Source organism: Ranitomeya imitator, chromosome 1 (genome assembly GCF_032444005.1).
Source record: "Ranitomeya imitator isolate aRanImi1 chromosome 1, aRanImi1.pri, whole genome shotgun sequence".
Classification (NCBI taxonomy): domain Eukaryota; kingdom Metazoa; phylum Chordata; class Amphibia; order Anura; family Dendrobatidae; genus Ranitomeya; species Ranitomeya imitator.
The window spans coordinates 837,004,663-837,030,109 of NC_091282.1; the positions used below are offsets into that span (position 1 = coordinate 837,004,663).

Consider the following 25,447-nt stretch of genomic DNA (forward strand, 5'->3'; position numbering starts at 1 on the left):
TCGGTTGAGGGCTTATTTTTTGCGTGCCGAGATGACGTTTTTAATGATAGCATTTCAGTGCAGATACGTTCTTTTGATCGCCCGTTATTGCATTTTAATGCAATGTCGCGGCGACCAAAAAAACATAATTCTGGCGTTTCGAATTTTTTTCCCGCTACGCTGTTTAGCGATCAGGTTAATACTTTTTTTTAATTGATAGATCGGGCGATTCTGAGCGCGGCGATACCAAATATGCGTAGATTTGATATTTTTTTTATTGATTTATTTTGATTGGGGCAAAAGGGGGGTGATTTAAACTTTTATGTTTTTTTTATTTTTTTCACATTTTTTTAAACTTTTTTTTTAACTTTTGCCATGCTTCAATAGCCTCCATGAGAGGCTAGAAGCAGGCATAGCACGATCGGCTCTGCAACATAGCAGCGATCTGCTGATCGCTGCTATGTAGCAGAATTGCACGTGTGCTGTGAGCGCCGACCACAGGGTGGCACTCACAGCGACGGGCAATCAGTAACCATAGAGGTCTCAAGGACCTCTATGGTTACCATTCACAAGCATGACGTCATTTCCGGCCGCCCGGCCGGAAGCGGTAGTTAAATGCCGCTGTCTGCGTTTGACAGCGGCATTTAACTAGTTAATAGGTGCGGGCAGATCGCGATTCTGCCCGCGCCTATTACGGGCACATGTCAGCTGTTCAAAACAGCTGACATGTCCCGGCTTTGGTGCGGGCTCACCGCGGAGCCCTGCATCAAAGCAGGGGAGCCGGCATCGGACGGTATAGTACGTCCGATGCCGGTAAGGGGTTAAATATATTTTTGCTGAAGGGCTATTTTGCACAGATTCTTTTAGCTAAACAGTCCTACCTGGCCTCTGAATGCTACTGATGAACAGCTAGTTGGGATTGGCCCACTCCCTCTCCATTTGGTGTATTTTTCCCTTATAACTTTCTATATAGAGCCTGAGAAAATGCGAATAAAAACACAATTGCAATAGCAATCCCAGCAATTCTGCATTAAAAAATGCTTACAAACACAGAATTAAATCTGCACCATTAACATACACCTGTTGCGGTTTGTGAGACCAATTGCAGATTAGAATTACACCATTCACTTTAGCATATACGTAATGTACTGAAAAAAGGGCAAGCAACTCAGTGTTTTATGGTGTTCAATGTGTCATAAAAAGCCTGGTATGTTTAGATCAGTATAATTGTAGTGATATCAATTACCGGTATGTATTTTTATTTTTTAAATATTTATAAAAATTCGGACAGAAAAAAAACTGTTTATAATGCCCTTTTTTCTGAGACTCAACAATTATTATTTTTCAGTTAGGTTTATCTTTGAGAGTTTTTTTTATTTTGCAGGGTAAGTTGTAGTTTTATATTGGTATCATTTTCGTTACATTCAGAGTTTTGGTTGTTTATTGCTTTAACTTGGGGAACTACACTGACCTGAAAACAGCAATTCTGCCATTTCATTTTTTACAGCATTTACAAGTGCTTTTCACTAAAGTAGAATATCATCAAAAAGTTAATTTATTTCAGTTCTTCAATACAAAAAGTGTATATTATATAGAGTCAAACAGAGTGATCTAATTGAAGTGTTTATTTCTGTTAAGGTTGATGATTATGGCTTACAGCCAATGAAAACCCAAAAGTCATTATCTCAGTAATTTAGAATACTTTTTAACACCAGCTTGAAAAATTATTATAAAATACGACATGTTGGCCTACTGAAATGTATGTTCAGTAAATGCACTCAATACTTGGTCGGGGCTTTTGCATCAATTACTGCATCAATGCTGAGTGGCATGGAGGCGATCAGCCTGTGGCACTGCTGAGGTGTTATGGAAGCCCATGTTGGAAGCTTTCAGCTCCTCTACATTGTTGGGTCTGGCGTCTCATCTTCCTCCTGACAATACCCGATAGATTCTCTATGGGGTTAAGGTCAGGCGAGTTTTCTGGCCAATCAAGCACAGGGATACTGATGTTTTTAAACCAGGTATTGGTACTTTTGACAGTGTGGACAGGTGCCAAGCCCTTCTGGAGAATGAAATTTCCATCTCTTAAAAGCTTGTCTGCGGAGGGAAGCATGAAGTGGTCTAATATTTCCTGGTAGACGACTGCGCTGACTTTAGTCTTAATAAAACTTCACACTAGATCTCAAGCAGCTTGGATTCTGTGCCTCTCCACTGTTCATCCAGACCCTGGGACCTTAATTTCCAAATGAAATGTAAAATTTACTTTCATCTGAAAACAACACCTTGTATCACTGAGCAACAGTCCAGTTCTTTTTCTCCTTGGACCAGGTAAGACGCTTCTGATATTGTTGCTTGGTCATGAGTGGCTTGACACAAGGAATGCAACACTTGTAGCCCATGTCCTGGATACGTCTGTGTGGGAGCTCTTGAAGCAATGACTCCAGCAGCAGTCCACTCCTTGTGAATCTCCCCCAAATTTTTAAATGTTTTTTTCTTAAAAATCCTTTTAAGGCTGCAGTTATCCCAGTTGATTTTGCACCTTTTTCTACTACACTTTCTCCTTCCACTCAACTTTCCATTAAAGGGAGCCTTTCACCCCCCTCAGGCATTTTTAACTAAAAGAGCCACTTTGTGCAGCACTAATGCTGCATTCTGCCAAGGTGGCTCTTTTAGTTCGGGTCCCTTCCACCTCTGAAATAATCATTTTTATAATTTGTCCTTCATACCTCTAGTTTGTCAGGGGGGCAGGTCTTTTCCCCCCTGACACAGACTCCTCACAGCCATCAGTCATTTCCTCCTTTCTTCTGGGCGCTGCCTCCTCAACGTTCAGTTATTTATCCGGCAGCATCGCTGTAATCTTTTTTTTTTCTTGGGCATGCGCAGTTAGCGCTGCCTGTCCACTGACATCACATGATGTCTTCCTTCTTACGCCTGCATGGACGCGTGGCCTGGGATCCCACCTCGCTGTCTCTTCTGATTTATTCACATGCGGGGCTGGGAATCTTGGGCATGCGCAGTAGTTCTCTGTGGCTCTCCCTCATCTCCCTCCGTCTCTTTTCTACTGTGCAGCGTCATAGGAATCGTCAGATATCGTCAGATACTAGAGTTATGAGGGACAAATTCTAAAAACGATTCTTTCAGCGGTGGAAGGGACCCGAACTAAAAGAGCCACCTAGCCAGAATGAAGCATTAGTGCCGGGGGGGGGTTACAGGTTTCCTTTAATATGCTTGGATACAGCACTGGGAATAGCCAGCTTCTTTAGCAATGACCTTTTGTGGCTTACCCTCCTTGTGAAGTGTGTCAGTGACTGCCTTCTGGACATCTGTCAAGTCGGCAGTTTTCCCCATGATTGTGGAGCCTACTGAAACAGACTAAGGGACCTTTTTAAGCACTTCATGAAGCCTTTTCAGGTGTTTTTGTTAATTATTCTAATTTACTGAGAGACTTTTAATGACTTTTGTGTTTTCTTTGGCTGTAAGCCATAGTCATCAACATTAGCAGAAATAAACACTTGAAATAGATGACTGTAATGACTCTGTATAATATAAGAGTTTCCCTTTTTGTATTGAACTGAAATAACTTAACTTTTTGAAGATATTCTAATTTATTGAGAAGCACAGAAAACCTCTTTTTATTGAAAGATTCCATAGGAAAAGGTTGCAAACCTATAACAGCGCAGTGTAAGGTCAGAATGATCCATACTGTCAGGGAAATCCTCTTTCATGAGTGGCTATTTATTTTGTGCATTTCCATCTCTGCGTTTCAGGAGTCATAACTTTATTTTTTTTTATATTGGTTGTTAAGCTGCTTTATGCAGAAGAATTCTATGTTTTGGCACTGTTTTGTAGTATTTATAAATTTCTGTATAATGCGCTTTGTTTTTTATATGATGTTTTTATTTAAATAGCATTTGTTTAACTTAAATTTGTTCTTTATGTTTATGTATAATTTATTTTTTTCAGAATTTGTCCCAAAAGAGAGATCATAAAAGTTCTCTGGAAGCATCACTTTTTTTCTTTATTATGCTTATTTTCCACTGTAACTGGGGTGTCCACAGGAGCCCAAGTTATAGGGAAAACAGACAGTGAATGAGAAGTCACTGGCAGAGCTGATCTGGGTCTTAGAGGACTCATCAGCTCTCTTGTACATGGCAAAGATCCAGCAATTTTGTCATCACTGGGTCTAATAAAAATAATGCTTCTATTTATCACATAGTGTTATGTGTCTGCAATAGGGGTGTCAAAGGTGGTGATAAAATGCTTAGGTCTTCTCCTCAGAATCCTGGACCTTATATCAGCAGTAGACCGCAAAGCCCTAAACAGTTAAATGAAGAAGCCACAATACACAGGGACTCAACTCAGGAGGGGCAGAGCAAAGCACATAAGATAAATAAGTATCCTCTTATGTGCATGATATTCAGCAGACCGACAGGACAGTGGGATAGAGACCTGAATTTGGGACTATCCCACTGTATTTGAGACATTTGGCTATCTATGCAACCCTGTGTAAGTGGTTTGTATTGAATTTCCAGATTACATGTATGAGATGCACCTTCATACAGTCTTACCTGCCTTCTGCTTGTAATAAGAGCTGGCAGGTAGAAATTTCTCACAAAAAGAAAGACTGAAGCTGCATCACATAAACTACAAGTATAAATCAAGTGTACGCAAGACCCTCTACATTACATCTTTGCTGTACTGTGTAACCTCAAAATAGCTGGAGTGATGTTTAATTACTGTAATGTTCGTTCATGTTACTCATCATGTATTGATGACCAATCTTAATGTGAAAAGGAATGATGATTCACGTGTTTTTTTTTTTTTTTTTTAAAGCTTATTCACCCGACTGTAGTGGACACGGCAGTTGTTTTTCCACACCGACTTGGAATGCCTTACAAGCGTGCGCTTCGTTCGTTAATGGCTGACCATCTTAAGCGTATTATCCAAGACAATGGTAAGCATGTATATACAGAATTCAGCTGTACAGTATTAAGTTGTAACCTATAACCATGTAAATGCATAATCTGTGTAGGAGCTAAAGTTGCAAAAAGGTGGGACATTTTTAATCAAAATCATTACAAAGTTTCTTCATTTTTTTTTCTATGTCCGTTCAGTGGTTGGAAAAGTAGACATAGCCTTTCTTCCATTCTAGCACTGAAAAGTGCATATACATTTGTCATCACTAGTCACCTTAGCTGTTGCCCTCTATCTGCCTCCCATTACCTGCTCTGCTGACATTGGTGTTCCAGCTCTCCTGCCTTCCCTGTCTTCAGGAAGTGTGGTTCAGACTTAGTCCATGCAGTACCATAGAGAGCAGTCTTATATTAACTGCGACGTTCTCGAAGGTGCTTCACTCACTGCATTCTTAGGAATGGAGGCAGACACTTGCAGCGCTGAGAGCCAGGGTCCGTCGGTGGGGTGAGTATATCCATATTTTTTATTCTTAATTTTTTTACATGAATATGGATCCCAGGGCCTGAAGGAGAGTCTCCTCTCCTTCAGACCCTCTGAACCATCCAGGATCGCTCCGTGCACCCGTACACTGCGTATAAGACGACCCCCGATTTTTGGTACAATTTTTAGGGGTTAAAAAGTCGTCTTACACGCCGGAAAAAACGGTAAGTAAAAACACTGGCTAGGGAGGGCAAAAAATGTATCTTTAACAAAAACAAAAAAAACCTATGCATGTTTGGTATCTCCATATGATTCTCAAGGTCAGTACGATTACGAATGCTGTAAAGAAAAACCCCTCAAACAACTTCTGTATTGCGTTTTGTTTGCTATTTTGCCACACTTGGAATTATTTTCACATTATACACATACACAGTACACAAAACACCTATATACAGGTCCTTCTCAAAAAATTAGCATATAGTGTTAAATTTCATTATTTACCATAATGTAATGATTACAATTAAACTTTCATATATTATAGATTCATTATCCACCAACTGAAATTTGTCAGGTCTTTTATTGTTTTAATACTGATGATTTTGGCATACAACTCCTGATAACCCAAAAAACCTGTCTCAATAAATTAGCATATCAAGAAAAGGTTCTCTAAACGACCTATTACCCTAATCTTCTGAATCAACTAATTAACTCTAAACACATGCAAAAGATACCTGAGGCTTTTATAAACTCCCTGCCTGGTTCATTACTCAAAACCCCCATCATGGGTAAGACTAGCGACCTGACAGATGTCAAGAAGGCCATCATTGACACCCTCAAGCAAGAGGGTAAGACCCAGAAAGAAATTTCTCAACAAATAGGCTGTTCCCAGAGTGCTGTATTAAGGCACCTCAATGGTAAGTCTGTTGGAAGGAAACAATGTGGCAGAAAACGCTGTACAACGAGAAGAGGAGACCGGACCCTGAGGAAGATTGTGGAGAAGGACCGATTCCAGACCCTGGGGAACCTGAGGAAGCAGTGGACTGAGTCTGGTGTGGAAACATCCAGAGCCACCGTGCACAGGCGTGTGCAGGAAATGGGCTACAGGTGCCGCATTCCCCAGGTAAAGCCACTTTTGAGCTACAGAGAAGCAGCACTGGACTGTTGCTAAGTGGTCCCAAGTACTTTTTTCTGATGAAAGCAAATTTTGCATGTCATTCGGAAATCAAGGTGCCAGAGTCTGGAGGAAGACTGGGGAAAAGGAAATGCCAAAATGCCTGAAGTCAAGTACCCACAGTCAGTGATGGTGTGGGGTGCCATGTCAGCTGCTGGTGTTGGTCCACTGTGTTTCATCAAGGGCAGGGTCAATGCAGCTAGCTATCAGGAGATTTTGGAGCACTTCATGCTTCCATCGGCTGAAATGCTTTATGGAGATGAAGATTTCATTTTTCAGCACGACCTGGCACCTGCTCACAGTGCCAAAACCACTGGTAAATGGTTTACTGACCATGGTATTACTGTGCTCAATTGGCCTGCCAACTCTCCTGACCTGAACCCCATAGAGAATCTGTGGGATATTGTGAAGAGAAAGTTGAGAGACGCAAGACCCAACACTCTGGATGAGCTTAAGGCCGCTATTGAAGCATCCTGGGCCTCCATAACATCTCAGCAGTGTCACAGGCTGATTGCCTCCATGCCACGCCGCATTGAAGCAGTCATTTCTGCCAAAGGATTCCCGACCAAGTATTGAGTGCATAACTGAACATTATTATTTGATGGTTTTTTGTTTGTTATTAAAAAACACTTTTATTTGATTGGATGGGTGAAATATGCTAATTTATTGAGACAGGATTTTTGGGTTATCAGGAGTTATATGCCAAAATCATCAGTATTAAAACAATAAAAGACCTGACAAATTTCAGTTGGTGGATAATGAATCTATAATATATGAAAGTTTAATTGTAATCATTACATTATGGTAAATAATGAAATTTAACACTATATGCTAATTTTTTGAGAAGGACCTGTATATGTCCTAAGTAAGGGCCATAGTATTAACAAAGGTATCAAGGAAAATCATAAAAAGGTATAACTTTATGTAGAACAAATTAACAACAAAGGACTTTAGTAATAAAATACAATACAGGTGAGGGTCACATAAACAAGAAAAGAAAGGTGGAAAACGCCTGGAAGGAATATAAATATATATATGTATCATCCACAACCGACCTATAATTAGAAATAACTGCTACACATACAGACGATAGCAACAAGGCTACAGATTGAATAAATACATAAACCAGGATAGGACCTTCCCCTGGACGAAGCATTTCAATGCGAAACGCGCATCGGGTGTGGTGGACTCCTGGTTACCCTGCATCTGACCTGGTAATATGCTATACATAATGTAACATTAAATCCTACAGAGAAACTACGGAGTATCCAAGAACCCAACAAACGTAACAATCTAAAAAACGTAACAAATTTTATTGAATGTCATAATCACATAAAAATAACAGATATCACAAACAAGGGACACGTATAGTACATTTACGACAGACAACTACCACTGCAAGTAACACCTCGGGTATAGAGAGGGCAATAGCTCAACAATGGCTATAAGAAGCACATAAGTCCGTAATTAAATTGTTAATAAAGTGCATAGTGCTCCTAAAGTGCATACATATACCTCATATCGCCATATACATAAGTATTAATCAAACCTATAGGTGAATATAGAAGTAACCAAGGCTCTGCCCATCTTACCCAGAAACAGGTGGTGCCAGTGTGTGTCCGGCGGCCCCGACGCGCGTTTCGCGTAAGCTTCCTCGGGGGGTCGCCGGACACACACTGGCACCACCTGTTTCTGGGTAAGATGGGCAGAGCCTTGGTTACTTCTATATTCACCTATTTTAGGTTTGATTAATACTTATGTATATGGCGATATGAGGTATATATATGCACTTTAGGAGCACTATGCACTTTATTAACAATTTAATTACGGACTTATGTGCTTCATATAGCCATTGTTGAGCTATTGCCCTCTCTATACCCGAGGTGTTACTTGCAGTGGTAGTTGTCTGTCGTACATACGATACGATACGATACACTTTATTGATCCCGTGGGAAATTATGGTATCACAGCAGCACAACTTAAATCATAAAAATCATAAAGGAATTACATAGTTGACATGACAGTTTGTTGACAGAAGAACATTATACATTAGAATAGGACATACACAACGAGTGAACTGAAATGTAGAGAAATAAGTAGACTTTCACCTTGGTGGTTTAACCCTAATGTTATTATTGTACATTCCCAAGGCAGTTGGCACAAACGATTTCCTATATTTATATTTCTTATATTTATATACATGTACTATACGTGTCCCTTGTTTGTGATATGTTATTTTTATGTGATTATGACATTCAATAAAATTTGTTACGTTTTTTAGATTGTTACGTTTGTTGGGTTCTTGGATACTCCGTAGTTTCTCTGTAGGATTTATCGCATAGTGGAGTTGTTCCCTGTTATTGTTCATGTCCGTTATAGGGTGTTTCCCTAAGAATAGGCTGTACTGATATGCATCAGTGGCATCTGTATTTACATAATGTAACATTGTCTCACATACTTGTTGTTTTATTAGGTTTACAGGACCTCTGTCGGACCTTACTCTTGAACCATATATGTGTGCTGGTTTAACTCTTCCATGCATGTGGCTTACTAGACACAAGGTCCTATCCTGTTTTATGTATTTATTCAATCTGTAGCCTTGTTGCTATCGTCTGTATGTGTAGCAGTTATTTCTAATTATAGGTCGGTTGTGGATGATACATATATATATTTATATTCCTTCCAGGCGTTTTCCACCTTTCTTTTCCTGTTTATGTGACCCTCACCTGTATTGTATTTTATTACTAAAGTCCTTTGTTTTTAATTTGTTCTAAATAAAGTTATACCTTTTTATGATTTCCTTTTTGTGTGTTGCCATTACTTGTAGGTGTTTATACACAGTACACAGACACATGACATACACATGACCTGTACATATAAAAGTTTAGGGTCACCCAGACAATTTTGTGTTCTCCATGAAAACTCATACTTTTATTAATCAAATGAATTTAAAATCTAGTCCAGACATTGAGAAAAAATGAATTTTATTTGAAATACGGTAATAATTTTCTCCTTCAAACTTTGCTTTTGTCAAAGAATGCTCCCTTTGCAGCATTGCAGACCTTTGGCATTCTAGCAGTTAATTTGCTGAGGTAATCTGGAGAAATTTCACCCCATGCTTCCAGAAGCCCCTCCCACAAGTTGGTTTGGCTTGATGGGCACTTTTTGCATACCACACGTTCAAGCTGCTCCCACAACAGCTCATGGGGGTTGAGATCTGGTGACTGCGCTGGTCACTCCATTACAGATAGAATACCGGCTGCCCACTTCTTCCCTAAATAGTTCTTGTATATTTTGGAGGTGTGCTTTGGGTCATTGTCCTGTTGTAGGATGAAATTGGCTCCAATCAAGCGCTGTCCACAGAATATGGCGTTGCAAAATGGAGTGATAGCCTTCCTTATTCAAAATCCCTTTTACCCTGTACAAATCTCCCACTTTACCAGCACCAAAGCAACCCCAGACCATCACATTACCTCCACCATGCTTGACAGATGGTGTTAGGCACTCTTCCAGCATCTTTTCAGTTGTTCTGCGTCTCACAAATGTTCTTCTGTGTGATCCATACACCTCAAACTTGGATTCGTCTGTCCATAACACTTTTTTCCAATCTTCCTCCGTCCAATGTCTGTGTTCTTTTCCCATATTAACCCTTTAATGACCGCCAATACGCCTTTTAACTAATCTGAGATATAAGAGAATAGCCTCCCCATACAGGTGACAATCCAGCAGCTGTCAGCTGTACACTATAGCTGACAACTTGCTGCATCAGCCACAATCAGTGTTTGCACCGTCCAAATCTGTTTAACCCATTAGATGCTGAGTCAATAGTGACTACATCATATAAATGGTTAACAGAGTGTGGGGGCTTGCTCTTTATCCAAATCTGTGCCTTCAGATCATGATTGTGTGCTCCTGTTATTTGCCATGGCAATTCACGATCAAATAGCAGCCTTATAGTCTGATGGCTGTTGTGACCTGTTCAGATGTTAGTGGAATTTAGGTGGTAAAATACACATTTTCATTTCTGTCATGCAACTTTGCATTAATTTCTGAAAATCACCTGAAAGGTTAATAAACTACCTGACTGCAGTTTTCAGTATGTCAGGGGTGCTGTTTTTAAAATGGCATAACTTTGTTTTTTTTCCCAATATATAGGACCCCTAAAGTCAATTAAACATGGATAGGACCCTTAAAAATTTTTGTAAATTTCCTTGAAAAAATGAAAAATTACTGCTACATTTTCAACAAACCTCCCCAAATGCTAACAAAATAAAATAACATTTTACAAATGGTGCTGATGTAAAGCAGGCGTGTGGGAAATGTTATTTATTAATGTTTTGCTGTGGTATAACTATCTGGATTAAAGGAATAATCATTCAAAGTTTGAAAATTGCAAATTTTTAAACATTTTTCTCAACTTTCTGATATTTTTTTTTAACTAAACACAAAATATATCGGCCTAAATTTACCATATTCATAAAGTATAATGTGTCACTAAAAAACTGTCTCCAAATCACTGGGGTTTGTTGAAGCGTTGCAGAGTTAATACCACATAAAGTGACACTGGTCAGATTTAAAAAATTTGGCTCCGTCACTAAGGGGTTAATCTTTTCCTTTTATTAGCCAGTCTCAGATATGGCTTTTTCTTTGCCACTCTGCACTGAAGGCCAGCATCCAGGAGTCGCCTCTTCACTGTAGATGTTGACACTGGCGTTTTGCGTGTACTATTTAATGAAGCTGCCAGTTGAGAACCTGTGAGGCGTCGAACCTGTGAAACCCATAAAGGCAACAGGTTTCTGCTAATAACCAAGAAAAATTATCTTTCACAATTGGTGCAGAATCCAACCAGAGGAGCAGCACTTTTAGACCTAATACTATCTAATAGACCTGACAGAATAACAAATCTGCAGGTGGTTGGGCATCTAGGAAATAGCGACCACAATATTGTACAGTTTCACCTGTCTTTCACTAGGGGGACTTGTCAGGGAGTCACAAAAACACTGAACTTTAGGAAGGCAAAGTTTGACCAGCTTAGAGATGCCCTTAATCTGGTAGACTGGGACAATATCCTCAGAAATAAGAATACAGATAATAAATGGAAAATGTTTAAGAACATCCTAAATAGGCAGTGTAAGCGGTTTATACCTTGTGGGAATAAAAGGACTAGAAATAGGAAAAACCCAATGTGGCTAAACAAAGAAGTAAGACAGGCAATTAACAGTAAAAAGAAAGCATTTGCACTACTAAAGCAGGATGGCACCATTGAAGCTTTAAAAAACTATAGGGAGAAAAATACTTTATCTAAAAAACTAATTAAAGCTGCCAAAAAGGAAACAGAGAAGCACATTGCTAAGGAGAGTAAAACTAATCCCAAACTGTTCTTCAACTATATCAATAGTAAAAGAATAAAAACTGAAAATGTAGGCCCCTTAAAAAATAGTGAGGAAAGAATGGTTGTAGATGACGCGGAAAAAGCTAACATATTAAACACCTTCTTCTCCACGGTATTCACGGTGGAAAATGAAATGCTAGGTGAAATCCCAAGAAACAATGAAAACCCTATATTAAGGGTCACCAATCTAACTCAAGAAGAGGTGCGAAATCGGCTAAATAAGATTAAAATAGATAAATCTCCGGGTCCGGATGGCATACACCCACGAGTACTAAGAGAACTAAGTAATGTAATAGATAAACCATTATTTCTTATTTTTAGGGACTCTATAGCGACAGGATCTGTTCCGCAGGACTGGCGCATAGCAAATGTGGTGCCAATATTCAAAAAGGGCTCTAAAAGTGAACCTGGAAATTATAGGCCAGTAAGTCTAACCTCTATTGTTGGTAAAATATTTGAAGGGTTTCTGAGGGATGTTATTCTGGATTATCTCAATGAGAATAACTGTTTAACTCCATATCAGCATGGGTTTATGAGAAATTGCTCCTGTCAAACCAATCTAATCAGTTTTTATGAAGAGGTAAGCTATAGGCTGGACCACGGTGAGTCATTGGACGTGGTATATCTCGATTTTTCCAAAGCGTTTGATACCGTGCCGCACAAGAGGTTGGTACACAAAATGAGAATGCTTGGTTTGGGGGAAAATGTGTGTAAATGGGTTAGTAACTGGCTTAGTGATAGAAAGCAGAGGGTGGTTATAAATGGTATAGTCTCTAACTGGGTCGCTGTGACCAGTGGGGTACCGCAGGGGTCGGTATTGGGACCTGTTCTCTTCAGCATATTCATTAATGATCTGGTAGAAGGTTTACACAGTAAAATATCGATATTTGCAGATGATACAAAACTATGTAAAGCAGTTAATACAAGAGAAGATAGTATTCTGCTACAGATGGATCTGGATAAGTTGGAAACTTGGGCTGAAAGGTGGCAGATGAGGTTTAACAATGATAAATGTAAGGTTATACACATGGGAAGAAGGAATCAATATCACCATTTCACACTGAACGGGAAACCACTGGGTAAATCTGACAGGGAGAAGGACTTGGGGATCCTAGTTAATGATCAACTTACCTGGAGCAGCCAGTGCCAGGCAGCAGCTGCCAAGGCAAACAGGATCATGGGGTGCATTAAAAGAGGTCTGGATACACATGATGAGAGCATTATACTGCCTCTGTACAAATCCCTAGTTAGACCGCACATGGAGTACTGTGTCCAGTTTTGGGCACCGGTGCTCAGGAAGGATATAATGGAACTAGAGAGAGTACAAAGGAGGGCAACAAAATTAATAAAGGGGATGGGAGAACTACAATACCCAATACCCAGATAGATTAGCGAAATTAGGATTATTTAGTCTAGAAAAAAGACGACTGAGGGGCGATCTAATAACCATGTATAAGTATATAAGGGGACAATACAAATATCTCGCTGAGGATCTGTTTATACCAAGAAAGGTGACGGGCACAAGGGGGCATTCTTTGCGTCTGGAGGAGAGAAGGTTTTTCCACCAACATAGAAGAGGATTCTTTACTGTTAGGGCAGTGAGAATCTGGAATTGCTTGCCTGAGGAGGTGGTGATGGCGAACTCAGTCGAGGGGTTCAAGAGAGGCCTGGATGTCTTCCTGGAGCAGAACAATATTGTATCATACAATTATTAGGTTCTGTAGAAGGACGTAGATCTGGGGATTTATTATGATGGAATATAGGCTGAACTGGATGGACAAATGTCTTTTTTCGGCCTTACTAACTATGTTACTATGTTACTATGATTTCTCAAACTACAGACTCTAAAGTACTTGTCTTGTTGCTCAGTTGTGCAGCGGGGCCTCCCACTTCTCTTTCTACTTTGGTTAGAGCTTGTTTGTGCTCTCCTCTGAAGGGAGTAGTACACGCCGTTGTAGGCATTCTTTAGTTTCTTGGCAATTTCTCGCATGGAATAGCCTTCATTTCTAAGAATAAGAATAGGCTTTCGAGTTTCACATGAAAGTCCTTTTTTTCTGGCCATTTTGAGAGTTTAATGGAACCAACAAATGTAATGCTCCAAATTCTCAACTAGCTCAAAGGAAGGTCAGGATTATAGGTTCTCTAATCAGCCAAACTGTTTTCAGGTGTGCTAACATACTTGCACAAGGGTTTTCAAGGGTATTCTAACCATCCATTAGCCTTCTTACACATTAAGCAAACACAAAGTACGATAAGACCACTGGAGTGATGGTTGTTGGAAATGGGCCTCTATACACCTATGAAGATATTGCATTACAAACCAGAGGTTTGCAGCTAGAATAGTCATTTACCACATTAACAATGTATTGAGTGTATTTCTGAATCATTTAATTGTTAGCTTCATTGGAAAAAACTGTGCTTTTCTTTCAAAAATAAGGAAAATTCTAAGTGACCCTAAACTTTGGAGCGGTAGTGTGTGTGTATCTATAATATAAGGCTGGGAGCGTCACTCTGTCCGAAGCCTTTATAGACTGCGCAAGCGCCGGCGCAGTCTGGACCCCACAGAGTGATGCTCCCAGGAGATCGCGGTATGCGTAAGCACTGAACGCACACCGCGATCTCCAACGGAGCAGCAGGGACGTGCCAGGAGGGCGAGTATAAGCTATATTCACCTGTCTGTCCTATTCCAACGCTGCGTGCCGCTCTATCTTCCGGGTCCTCTGCCTGTGACGTTCAGAGGGCGCGATGACGCGCTTAATGCGCGCCGCCCTCTGACTGAACAGTCACAGCCAGAGGACCCGGAACACGGAGCGGCGCGCTGGAACGAGACAGACAGGTGAATATAGCAAGTGTCGGGAGCCTGAGCTAGCGGCGACTCCGGCACCTGACCCCCTAGGCGTGCCGGTGTTCCCGCCTGCTCAGGCCCCCCAGCACTCGGCGCCCAGCAACGATAGGTGAGTATGTTAATTTTTTTTTATATATATCGCAGCAGCATACGGGGCATATAATACAATGGAGCATCTTATGGGGGCCATCAACATTTATGGAGCAGTATACGGGGCATACAATACAATGGAGCATCTTATGGAGCCATCAACATTTATGGAGCAGCATACGGGGCATATAGTATGGAGCATCTTATGGGGGCCATAAACCTTTATGGAGCAGTGTACGGGGCATATAGTATGGAGCATCTTATGGGGGCCATAAACCTTTATGGAGCAGTGTACGGGGCATATAGTATGGAGCATCTTATGGGGGCCATAAACCTTTATGGAGCAGCATACGGGGCATAGAGTATGGAGCTTCTTATGGGGGCCATAAATCTTTATGGAGCAGCATACGGGGCATATAATATGGAGTATCTTATGGGGGCCATAAACCTTTGTGGAGCAGTGTACAGGGCATATACTATGGAGCATCTTATGGGGGCCATAAACCTTTATGGAGCATCTTATGGGGATCATAAACCTTTTATGGAGCAGTGTACGGGGCATATACTATGGAGCATCTTATGGGGGCCATAAACCTTTATGGAGCAGCATACGGGGCATATACTATGGAGCATCTTATGGGGGCCATAAACCTTTTATGGAGCAGTGTACGGGGCATATACTATGGAGCATCTTATGGGGGCCATAAACCTTGATGGAGCAGCACACGGGGCATATAGTATGGAGCATCTTATGGGGCCATCAACCTTTATGGAGCAGCGTATGGGGCATATGGATGGGAGCAGCACATGACAGAACGGTGGCGCAGGATGGGAGCAGCACATGACAGAACGGGGGCGCAGGATGGGAGCAGCACATGACAGAATAGGGCAGCACATGACAACGGGGGTGCAGGATGGAAGCAGCACACATGACAGGATGGGGGCGCAGGATGGGAGCAGCAAATGACAGAATGGAGGCACAGGATGGGTGCAGCACATGTCAGAATGGAGGCGCAGGATGGGTGCAGCACATGTGAGAATGGGGGCGCAGGATGGGAGCAGCACACGTCAGAATGGGGGCACAGGATGGGAGTAGCACATGACAGGATGGGGGCGCAGGATGGAACAGCACATGACAGGATGGGGGCGCAGGATGGAGCAGCTCATGACAGGATGGGGACGCAGGATGGAGCAGCACATGACAGGATGGGGACGCAGGATGGAGCAGCACATGACAGGATGGGGACGCAGGATAGAGCAGCACATACCAGGATGGAGACCATATACCAATATAAATGCTCGCCACCCAGGCGTAGAACGAGATCAATAGCATATATATATATATATATATATATATATATATATATATATATATATATATATATATATATATATACATGCATACATATACAGAGACATAATCTGTATATATACACATTCTATATCTCTAAAAGTCCTAAAGTTAAAGATGACACATTTCCTTTGTATTTTAAGCACATTTTTTTCATCTTTTATATTTTAAAAATTACAAAAAGGAAAATCTATCATTTTTTTGTGGTAGGGCATTACAGTCTGACTACTCTAACTGTAAAGAACCCTTTACTATTCAAGAATTGCCTTTCTTCCACCCGTAATGAGTATCTCCAGGTCCGAAGTATTATAATGTTATACATTTTTGGTCCATTTTTATTTTCCAACATAGTTTTTGGTCATCAGCAAAGAATGACACTTTACTTTCAATCCCATCCACAAGTTCATTATAAAGAGAATAAAAAGAGTTGTGCCTAACATAGATCCTTGCAGCACCCCACTTAGAAAATGTACCGTTGTTTCCTGCCCCTTAACCATTTTTTTAACCATGGGCATATAGTCTCCTTTAGGCCACGTGCACACAATGAGTATTTGGTGAGTTTTTTGCACCAGTATTTGTAAGTCAAAATCAAGAGTGGGGACAATCGGAGGAAAAGTATAATAAAAATACAAACACCACTTATGCATTTTTTACCCACTCCTGGTTTTGGCTTTCAAATAGTGATGAAAACTACTGACGAAATACTAAATCCTATGCCTTTGTCATATTTTCACTTACCTCCTCATAGAAACCCAATATGTTTGTTAGACACAACTTATCTTTCACTAGATGGCAGCCCGATTCTAAAGAATCGGGAGTCTAGAATCCATATATACTTTATTCAAATGTAAGAATAATACAATTAATAAATAATAGTAAGAAAGAACAAAAATAATAGGCAGTATATGGAGAAAACACCAAACAAAAGTTCAAAATTGGTGTGAAAATGTCACTGAACCACTTCACAACTAAATATATATAGTTTTGGTAAATGGTATTATCATTTTTTTGACGAAATTCGGCAGGAGCTTGAAGAGCAACGTCACTGGGCCCGCCTCCACGCAGTAGAAACTTGCTGTGAGGTAAAAATTCAAAAATCACACCAAAATGGCGGGCGGAGTGTGTCACAGTACGGCACGTTTCTGATTGGTCGCTCGCAGCAGGCGGCAACCAATCAGACACTGGACACTGTTGACCTCACTTATCTCCGGACATTAGCTCCGGACATTAGCTCCGGACATTAGCTCCGGACAGGAAGTTGGCACAAATTGCAGGAAGTAGTATTCTAGGCAATTATATATTAGATGATTCTGTGCTGGTTTTCAGTTATTGCAGTTGTGTGAAAGTGTTTGCATCTTTCCTGCATGTTTGTCACACTTACATGTTTCAGATAACCAAACAAATTTAAATATTAGCCAAAGATAACACAAATAAACACAAATCACTTAAATAGGACCTGCCTGACAAAGTGAAGTAGACCAAAAGTTAATCAAAAGCTAGACATGCCACAATCCAAAGAAATTCTGCAACAAATGAGAAATAGTTATTGAGATCTATCATTTTGCAAAAGCTTTGGAACTTCAGCAAACCACATTGAGAGCCTTTATCCACAAATTGTGTAAACATGGAACAGTTGTGAACCTTCCCTGGAGTGCCTGGCTGACCAAAATTACACCAAGACCACTCATCCAAGAGGTCACAAAAGACATCACAACAACATCTAAAGAACTGCAGGGTTCACTTGCCTCAGTTAAGGTCAATGTTCATGACTCCATCATAAGAAAAAGTCTGGGCAAAAATGGCCTACATGGCAGAATTCTAAGATGAAAACCACTGCTGAGCAATAAGAATATGAAGGCTCATCTCCGTTTTGCTAGAAAATCTCTTTATGATCCCCAAGACGTTTGGGAGAATGCACTGTGGACTGGTGAGACAAAAGTTGAACCTTTTGGAATATCCCATTGCATATGGTGTAGAATTAAGACAGCATTTCAGAAAAGGGACATCAAACCAACAGTAAAATATGATGATGGTAGTGTGATGGTCTGGGGCTGTTTTGCTACTTCAGACCTGGAAGACTTGCTGTGGTAAATGAAACCATGAATTCTGCTGTCTACCAAAAATTTTTGAATGAGAATGTTCGGCCTTCTATTCGTGACTTCAAGCTGAAGCGCACTTTGATTATGCAGTAGGTCAATGATCCAAACTGTTTGGCTTAAGAAAAACAAAATTAAAACTTTGAAGTGGCCTAGTCGAAGTCCTGACCTTAATCCAATTGAGGTGCTGTGGCATGACCTTAAAAAGGCAGTTCATGCTCAGAAACCATCCAATGTGGTTGAATTACAGCGTTGTAAAAGACTCCTTGCTGTTATCGCAAATGCTTGACTGCTATCGTTGCGGCAAAGGATAGCCCAACCAGTTATTAGGTTTAGATGGCAATCACTTTTTCACACAGGGGCCTGTAGGTTTGGATTTCTTTTTCCCTTAATAAGAAATACCTTCATTTAAAAACTGAATTTTGTGTTTACTTGTGTTGTGTCTAATATTTAAATTTGGTGATCTGAAAGATTTAAGTTAGACAAATATGCAAAGGAATAAGAAATGAGGAAGGGGCAAACACTTTTTCACAAGCTGTATATTATTCTGCAATATATTTCTGCAAATTATCTTAAATTGCCCTCCAAAATTTTGCACACCACTGTCAAATTTACTGGACGGAGAATTGGTACCATGTTAGCAATCATCAAATCTTGTGACATCGACCCTGCTATAAGAGAGTCTAGAAGATGAGATAGTGGTCTGTCAATTACTGAGCTCCCACAATATCCGTGGATGAATACCATTCGGCCTGGGGGATTTGTCAATATTCAGTTTGCTTAGACGTAGCCATACCTTTTTACCTGTGTTAATTTAGTTATATTTTGCTGGTGAACTTTGGTTTCTGTCTTGCTTAAAGGGAACCTGTCACCCCGTTTTTTGAGATTGAGCTATAAATACTGTTAAATAGGGCCTGCGCTGTGTGTTCCTATAGTGTATGTAGTGTACCCCGATTCCCCATGTATGCTGAGAAATAACTTACCAAAGTCGCCGTTTTCGCCTGTCAATCAGGCTGGTCAGGTCGGGAGGGCGTGGTGACATCGGTGGTTCTTCCTCAGCTTTACGTTGGTGGCGTAGTGGCGTAGTGGTGAAGACACAGCGCGCGATCTGCGCTGTAATCCCTTGCATCGGTGGGGGCGGCCATCTTCCTGGGGCCGCGCGTGCGCAGATCGAGTGCTCTGCTGCACGGGGCTTCAGGAAAATGGCCGCGGGATGCCGCGCGTGCGCATTAGAGATCGCGGCGGCCATTTTCCCAAAGCCGAGATGCAAACTCGGCTTTGGGAAAATGGCCGCCGCGATCTCTAATGCGCACGCGCGGCATCCCGCGGCCGTTTTCCTGAAGCGCCGTGCAGCAGAGCACTCGATCTGCGCACGCGCGGCCCCAGGAAGATGGCCGCCCCCACCGACGAAAGGGATGACAGCGCAGATCGCGCGCTGTGTCTTCACCACTACGCCACTACGCCACCAACGTAAAGCTGAGGAAGAACCACCGATGTCACCACGCCCTCCCGACCTGACCAGCCTGATTGACAGGCGAAAACGGCGACTTTGGTAAGTTATTTCTCAGCATACGTGGGGAATCGGGGTACACTACATACACTATAGGAACACACAGCGCAGGCCCTATTTAACAGTATTTATAGCTCAATCTCAAAAAACGGGGTGACAGGTTCCCTTTAATGATACCTGGCACAGGCAGTTCATAGGTTAACATAAATGAAAAATACATGTTTAATATCTCAGCCTTCGCATTATCCTCTATAATTCTATTACTTTGATAATCTTTTAAGGGGGCCAATGCTGTGAGATTTTTCTTTTTGGCATTAATGTCTTTATAGTAAGGTATGCAAAATGTTATTTCCCCTCTGATCATTGGTCCATGATTCTGATGTCCCCTTGAACTCTGAGGACACTTATTATAGGGATTTCCACCTAGCAGCTTTTCTCTTGTTAGTGCATCCTTTCTCAAAAACTGAGCCTTCTCTCTATAAAATGGCTGCTCATGGAGGAGCATATGACCAGTCCATCAGCCTTCTCCAATTGTAAACACCTCACATAGGAAAGCTGTTTTTATATTGGAGGAGCCTGATAGGCAGGTCTGGTCACATGCTCCTCAACCATTAGCCATTTTATTGATAGTCAATGATGGTGCTGGACAGTTTGTGAGGAAAGCTCCTCTAACCAGAGAAAGAAGCCGACCTCAATCAATACCGAGAGTCCATCAGTGAGACTGTTCTTATAGTCTAACAAGAAAGTTTGTAACTGTGTTTTTTTGTTTTTTACTTTTTTTGAGCTTCTGTCAGCTGATTTAGGTAGTCCTGGGCTTTTAGAGATCTTACTGTCGCTCTATAATATCAAATTACTTTTTAAAGGGAATCAATCACCTGCTACCTAATCAGAGAGCAGCATATTGTAGAGACAGGAATGCTGATTCCAGTGATGTCACATACTGGGCTGCGTGCTGTAATTTTGATAAAATCACTGTTTTATCAGCAGAAGATTCACTAGAGGAATAAACCTGCTGCCATATAGTCTTCTATATTCATGAGCTCTGTATAACCCTGTCCTTACCACTGATGGGCAGTTTTTTGCCTATGCACAGTGTACACATAAAGCTGCCAATCAGTGGGTGGGGTTATGCAAAGCTGAGCATTCAGAGATCTGGTTGATCTGCAGGAGGTCGAGCTAAATTTTATCAAAACTGCAACAAGATGTCCAGTAAATGAAACCTGTTATATAATGATCAAAGACCTCTACTGGCTAACATGGTGCAAAGTTTTTTTTGTTTCTTTTAACAAAATATTTAGTCATGGTTATATTCAGTCAGGTGTATTTATTTATTAGTTACTAGATGGCAGCCCGATTCTAAAGAATCGGGAGTCTAGAATCCATATATACTTTATTCAAATGTAAGAATAATACAATTAATAAATAATAGTAAGACAGAACAAAAATAATAGGCAGTATATGGAGAAAACACCAAACAAAAGTTCAAAATTGGTGTGAAAATGTCACTGAACCACTTCACAACTAAATATACAGTGGGGCAAAAAAGTATTTAGTCAGTCAGCAATAGTGCAAGTTCCACCACTTAAAAAGATGAGAGGCGTCTGTAATTTACATCATAGGTAGACCTCAACTATGGGAGACAAACTGAGGAAAAAAAATCCAGAAAATCACATTGTCTGTTTTTTTATCATTTTTTTTGCATATTATGGTGGAAAATAAGTATTTGGTCAGAAACAAACAATCAAGATTTCTGGCTCTCACAGACCTGTAACTTCTTCTTTAAGAGTCTCCTCTTTCCTCCACTCATTACCTGTAGTAATGGCACCTGTTTAAACTTGTTATCAGTATAAAAAGACACTTGTGCACACCCTCAAACAGTCTGACTCCAAACTCCACTATGGTGAAGACCAAAGAGCTGTCAAAGGACACCAGAAACAAAATTGTAGCCCTGCACCAGGCTGGGAAGACTGAATCTGCAATAGCCAACCAGCTTGGAGTGAAGAAATCAACAGTGGGAGCAATAATTAGAAAATGGAAGACATACAAGACCACTGATAATCTCCCTCGATCTGGGACTCCATGCAAAATCCCACCCCGTGGGGTCAGAATGATCACAAGAACGGTGAGCAAAAATCCCAGCACCACGCGGGGGGACCTAGTGAATGAACTGCAGAGAGCTGGGACCAATGTAACAAGGCCTACCATAAGTAACACACTACGCCACCATGGACTCAGATCCTGCAGTGCCAGACGTGTCCCACTGCTTAAGCTAGTACATGTCCGGGCCCGTCTGAAGTTTGCTAGAGAGCATTTGGATGATCCAGAGGAGTTTTGGGAGAATGTCCTATGGTCTGATGAAACCAAACTGGAACTGTTTGGTAGAAACACAACTTGTCGTGTTTGGAGGAAAAAGAATACTGAGTTGCATCCATCAAACACCATACCTACTGTAAAGCATGGTGGTGGAAACATCATGCTTTTGGGCTGTTTCTCTGCAAAGGGGCCAGGACTACTGATCCGGGTACATGAAAGAATGAATGGAGCCATGTATCGTGAGATTTTGAGTGCAAACCTCCTTCCATCAGCAAGGGCATTGAAGATGAAACGTGGCTGGGTCTTTCAACATGACAATGATCCAAAGCACACCGCCAGGGCAACGAAGGAGTGGCTTCGTAAGAAGCATTTCAAGGTCCTGGAGTGGCCTAGCCAGTCTCCAGATCTCAACCCTATAGAAAACCTTTGGAGGGAGTTGAAAGTCCATGTTGCCAAGCAAAAAGCCAAAAACATCACTGCTCTAGAGGAGATCTGCATGGAGGAATGGGCCAACATACCAACAACAGTGTGTGGCAACCTTGTGAAGACTTACAGAAAACGTTTGACCTCTGTCATTGCCAACAAAGGATATATTACAAAGTATTGAGATGAAATTTTGTTTCTGACCAAATACTTATTTTCCACCATAATATGCAAATAAAATGATAAAAAAAACAGACAATGTGATTTTCTGGATTTTTTTTTCTCAGTTTGTCTCCCATGTTGAGGTCTATCTATGATGTAAATTACAGACGCCTCTCATCTTTTTAAGTGGTGGAACTTGCACTATTGCTGACTGACTAAATACTTTTTTGCCCCACTGTATATAGTTTTGGTAAATGGTATTATCATTTTTTTGACGAAATTCGGCAGGAGCTTGAAGAGCAACGTCACTGGGCCCGCCTCCACGCAGTAGAAACTTGCTGTGAGGTAAAAATTCAAAAATCACACCAAAATGGCGGGCGGAGTGTGTCACAGTACGGCACGTTTCTGATTGGTCGCTCGCAGCAGGCGGCAACCAATCAGACACTGGACACTGTTGACGTCACTTATCTCCGGACATTAGCTCCGGACATTAGCTCCGGACAAAGCCACGGAAGTTGGCACAAATTGCAGGAAGTAGTATTCTAGGCAATTATATATTAGAAGACTGTGCCTTTCCATTAATTTTGGAATGACCTGTACTTTGTTTTTCTTCCAAGTGGATGGACATGATTCTTCTGAAGATGCCTGCTCTTGTATGGAACTGATGATCTGGCGTTTAAAGGAGGATGCTAAAGTGAAACGATGATCCACCCTACTGTGGTTCCAGCTTCAAGTGAATTTAGCCACAAAAGCGAAAGTCGTTGAAAAATCACACAGTAACAATTTTTTTTACGAGCACACTGTGGGTACCTTTTGGGCTTCACCCATTTAGGTCCAGGTAATGTACTTACCTTGTCAGTTATTGAACATTCCTGCACTGTCGGTCCACTTTTTTTTTCCATATAGTTTATGTAACGTCCATGCCTGTACATCAAGTGACCACAGCCACCATGTGATGTAATGCCACATCGCAATAAGTTATTCGGCACTACAGAAGGTGCTGATCAACTGCAATGGCCATTTGTCTTTACAAGGACTAGTAAAAGCAGCAGCACTGGACAGGAGTATAACGTACAAACTTCATTATTTCTGTTCTTAAGGGTTCCAGTGGAGGTACACCACTTTTTTAACTGGTTCTCTGGTTTAAAGGACTTGATAATGACTTGTTTAAAGGCTATGTCTCCCTTCGCAAACAATTTATTTTTTGTTTATTGCGCCTGTGCATCATAATGAAATAATAAAGCAACTTTGCAGTAGGCTTTGCTTTAAAACCTTTTTATCATGGTTTTCATTATATGGTCCCTACTCTTAGTAACAGACAAGTTCTATTTTGTCCCATCTGTTCACAACATTATGCAAACGTACAGTTGATTTGGTAGGTTAACAAGGAGTAGAGATTAAAAAAGTCAGACAGCAGAGTGCAAGGGTCTATGGTTGTCTGTAGACGTAAAATGTTAAGACATTTTCAATTCCTTCAGGACCAGTCTATTTTGAGCCTTTGGGTCAAAGCCTTTTTGTTGTCTGCGTTTTCTTTTCCTTCCATGAATTTTATTGTTCTTTCAATGTATCCCCATGAGGGCTTATTTTCTTCATTGGCACCATTTTATGGTACATATAACTTATTAACTAAGTTCTATTAAAGGGATTGTCCGGACTTAAACTACAAGTCTGCAGTCACTTTTTGTGGCTGCAGACTTGTGAATCTTCACATCGTGTGCACTGTGCGCTGTGAGGATTCTCTGGTGCCAGAAGTGGCAGTCATGTGACTGCAAGTTTGAAATATGCATACTCCCGTTCACATGTTGACTACATGGGTGCTGCCTTGCTCAATGCAAGTGTTTTGATTGAGGCCGGAAACTACTTGTGGTCACATGACCGTTGACGCTGAAGAATTCTCACATTACAAAGTGCACCCAATGTGAGGATTCACAAGTCTGCAGTCTCTCTGACTGCAGACTTGTACTTTAAGATCGGACAACCACCTTATATATCTTTACAGTGAGGGATAAAGGAAAAATAGCAATTCTATTATTTTTTTATTTTATGCTATTTGTCGTGTTGCACAAATAAAGTGTTAACTTTCCTCTGTGGGTCTTTATGATTACAACAATACCACATTTCTAGTTTTATTTATGTTTGACCAATTTTGTACAATAAATACACTGAAAAAAAAAAGCTAATTTGTGTCAGCATCATTTTTTCTGTGAATGGAGCTGTGGCAAGGCCTACTTTTTGTGGTACAACCACTTATAAAATGTAAAAATATTTCTATACTCGGTAAACATTAAGAATCTTCTGATCTCTGCCTCGTTTCCGGTATTAGAGTACGCCCTTAGTCATAGAGGTATCACCTGAGTCTCATCCGAATTTATTTAAGATCACTGCAAACCAATCAGAACATAGTTTACACAATTCATATTATATACATCAAAAAACATTATATTATATATACGGTAAGTATCTTACGTCAATTTCATATTATCAGTACAAATACATTGAGTTAAGAAAATACAAGCCATTAGGCTGTTTAGTATTCACTTTAAGAATCCAGAACATTTCCCTTAAAACCACCTTTTTCTTCCCGTGTCTGCTTCTTTCAGGAAAAATTGTGTGCGCTCAACACCACAGCATGTAAGTCCTTCTATACTACCTTCATGTACATCTATAAAGTGTTTAGTGACTCCAGAATGAGTGTTATCACCACTTGTGATGTTATAAATG

The 25,447-nt window shown here is 40.8% G+C and overlaps 1 protein-coding gene across 1 annotated transcript in view; it reads left to right on the forward strand.

The window, feature by feature from the left end:
• The window catches only part of REXO1 (RNA exonuclease 1 homolog), a 256,903-nt gene extending 231,997 nt beyond the window's left edge, over positions 1-24,906 (forward strand). The window contains exons 15-16 of the mRNA XM_069740645.1: positions 4,813-4,933; positions 23,344-24,906. Coding sequence (XP_069596746.1) covers positions 4,813-4,933; positions 23,344-23,432 — 210 coding nt within the window. The 3' untranslated portion in view covers positions 23,433-24,906. The remainder of the gene's footprint in view (positions 1-4,812; positions 4,934-23,343) is intronic.
• Positions 24,907-25,447: the final 541 nt, after the last annotated feature.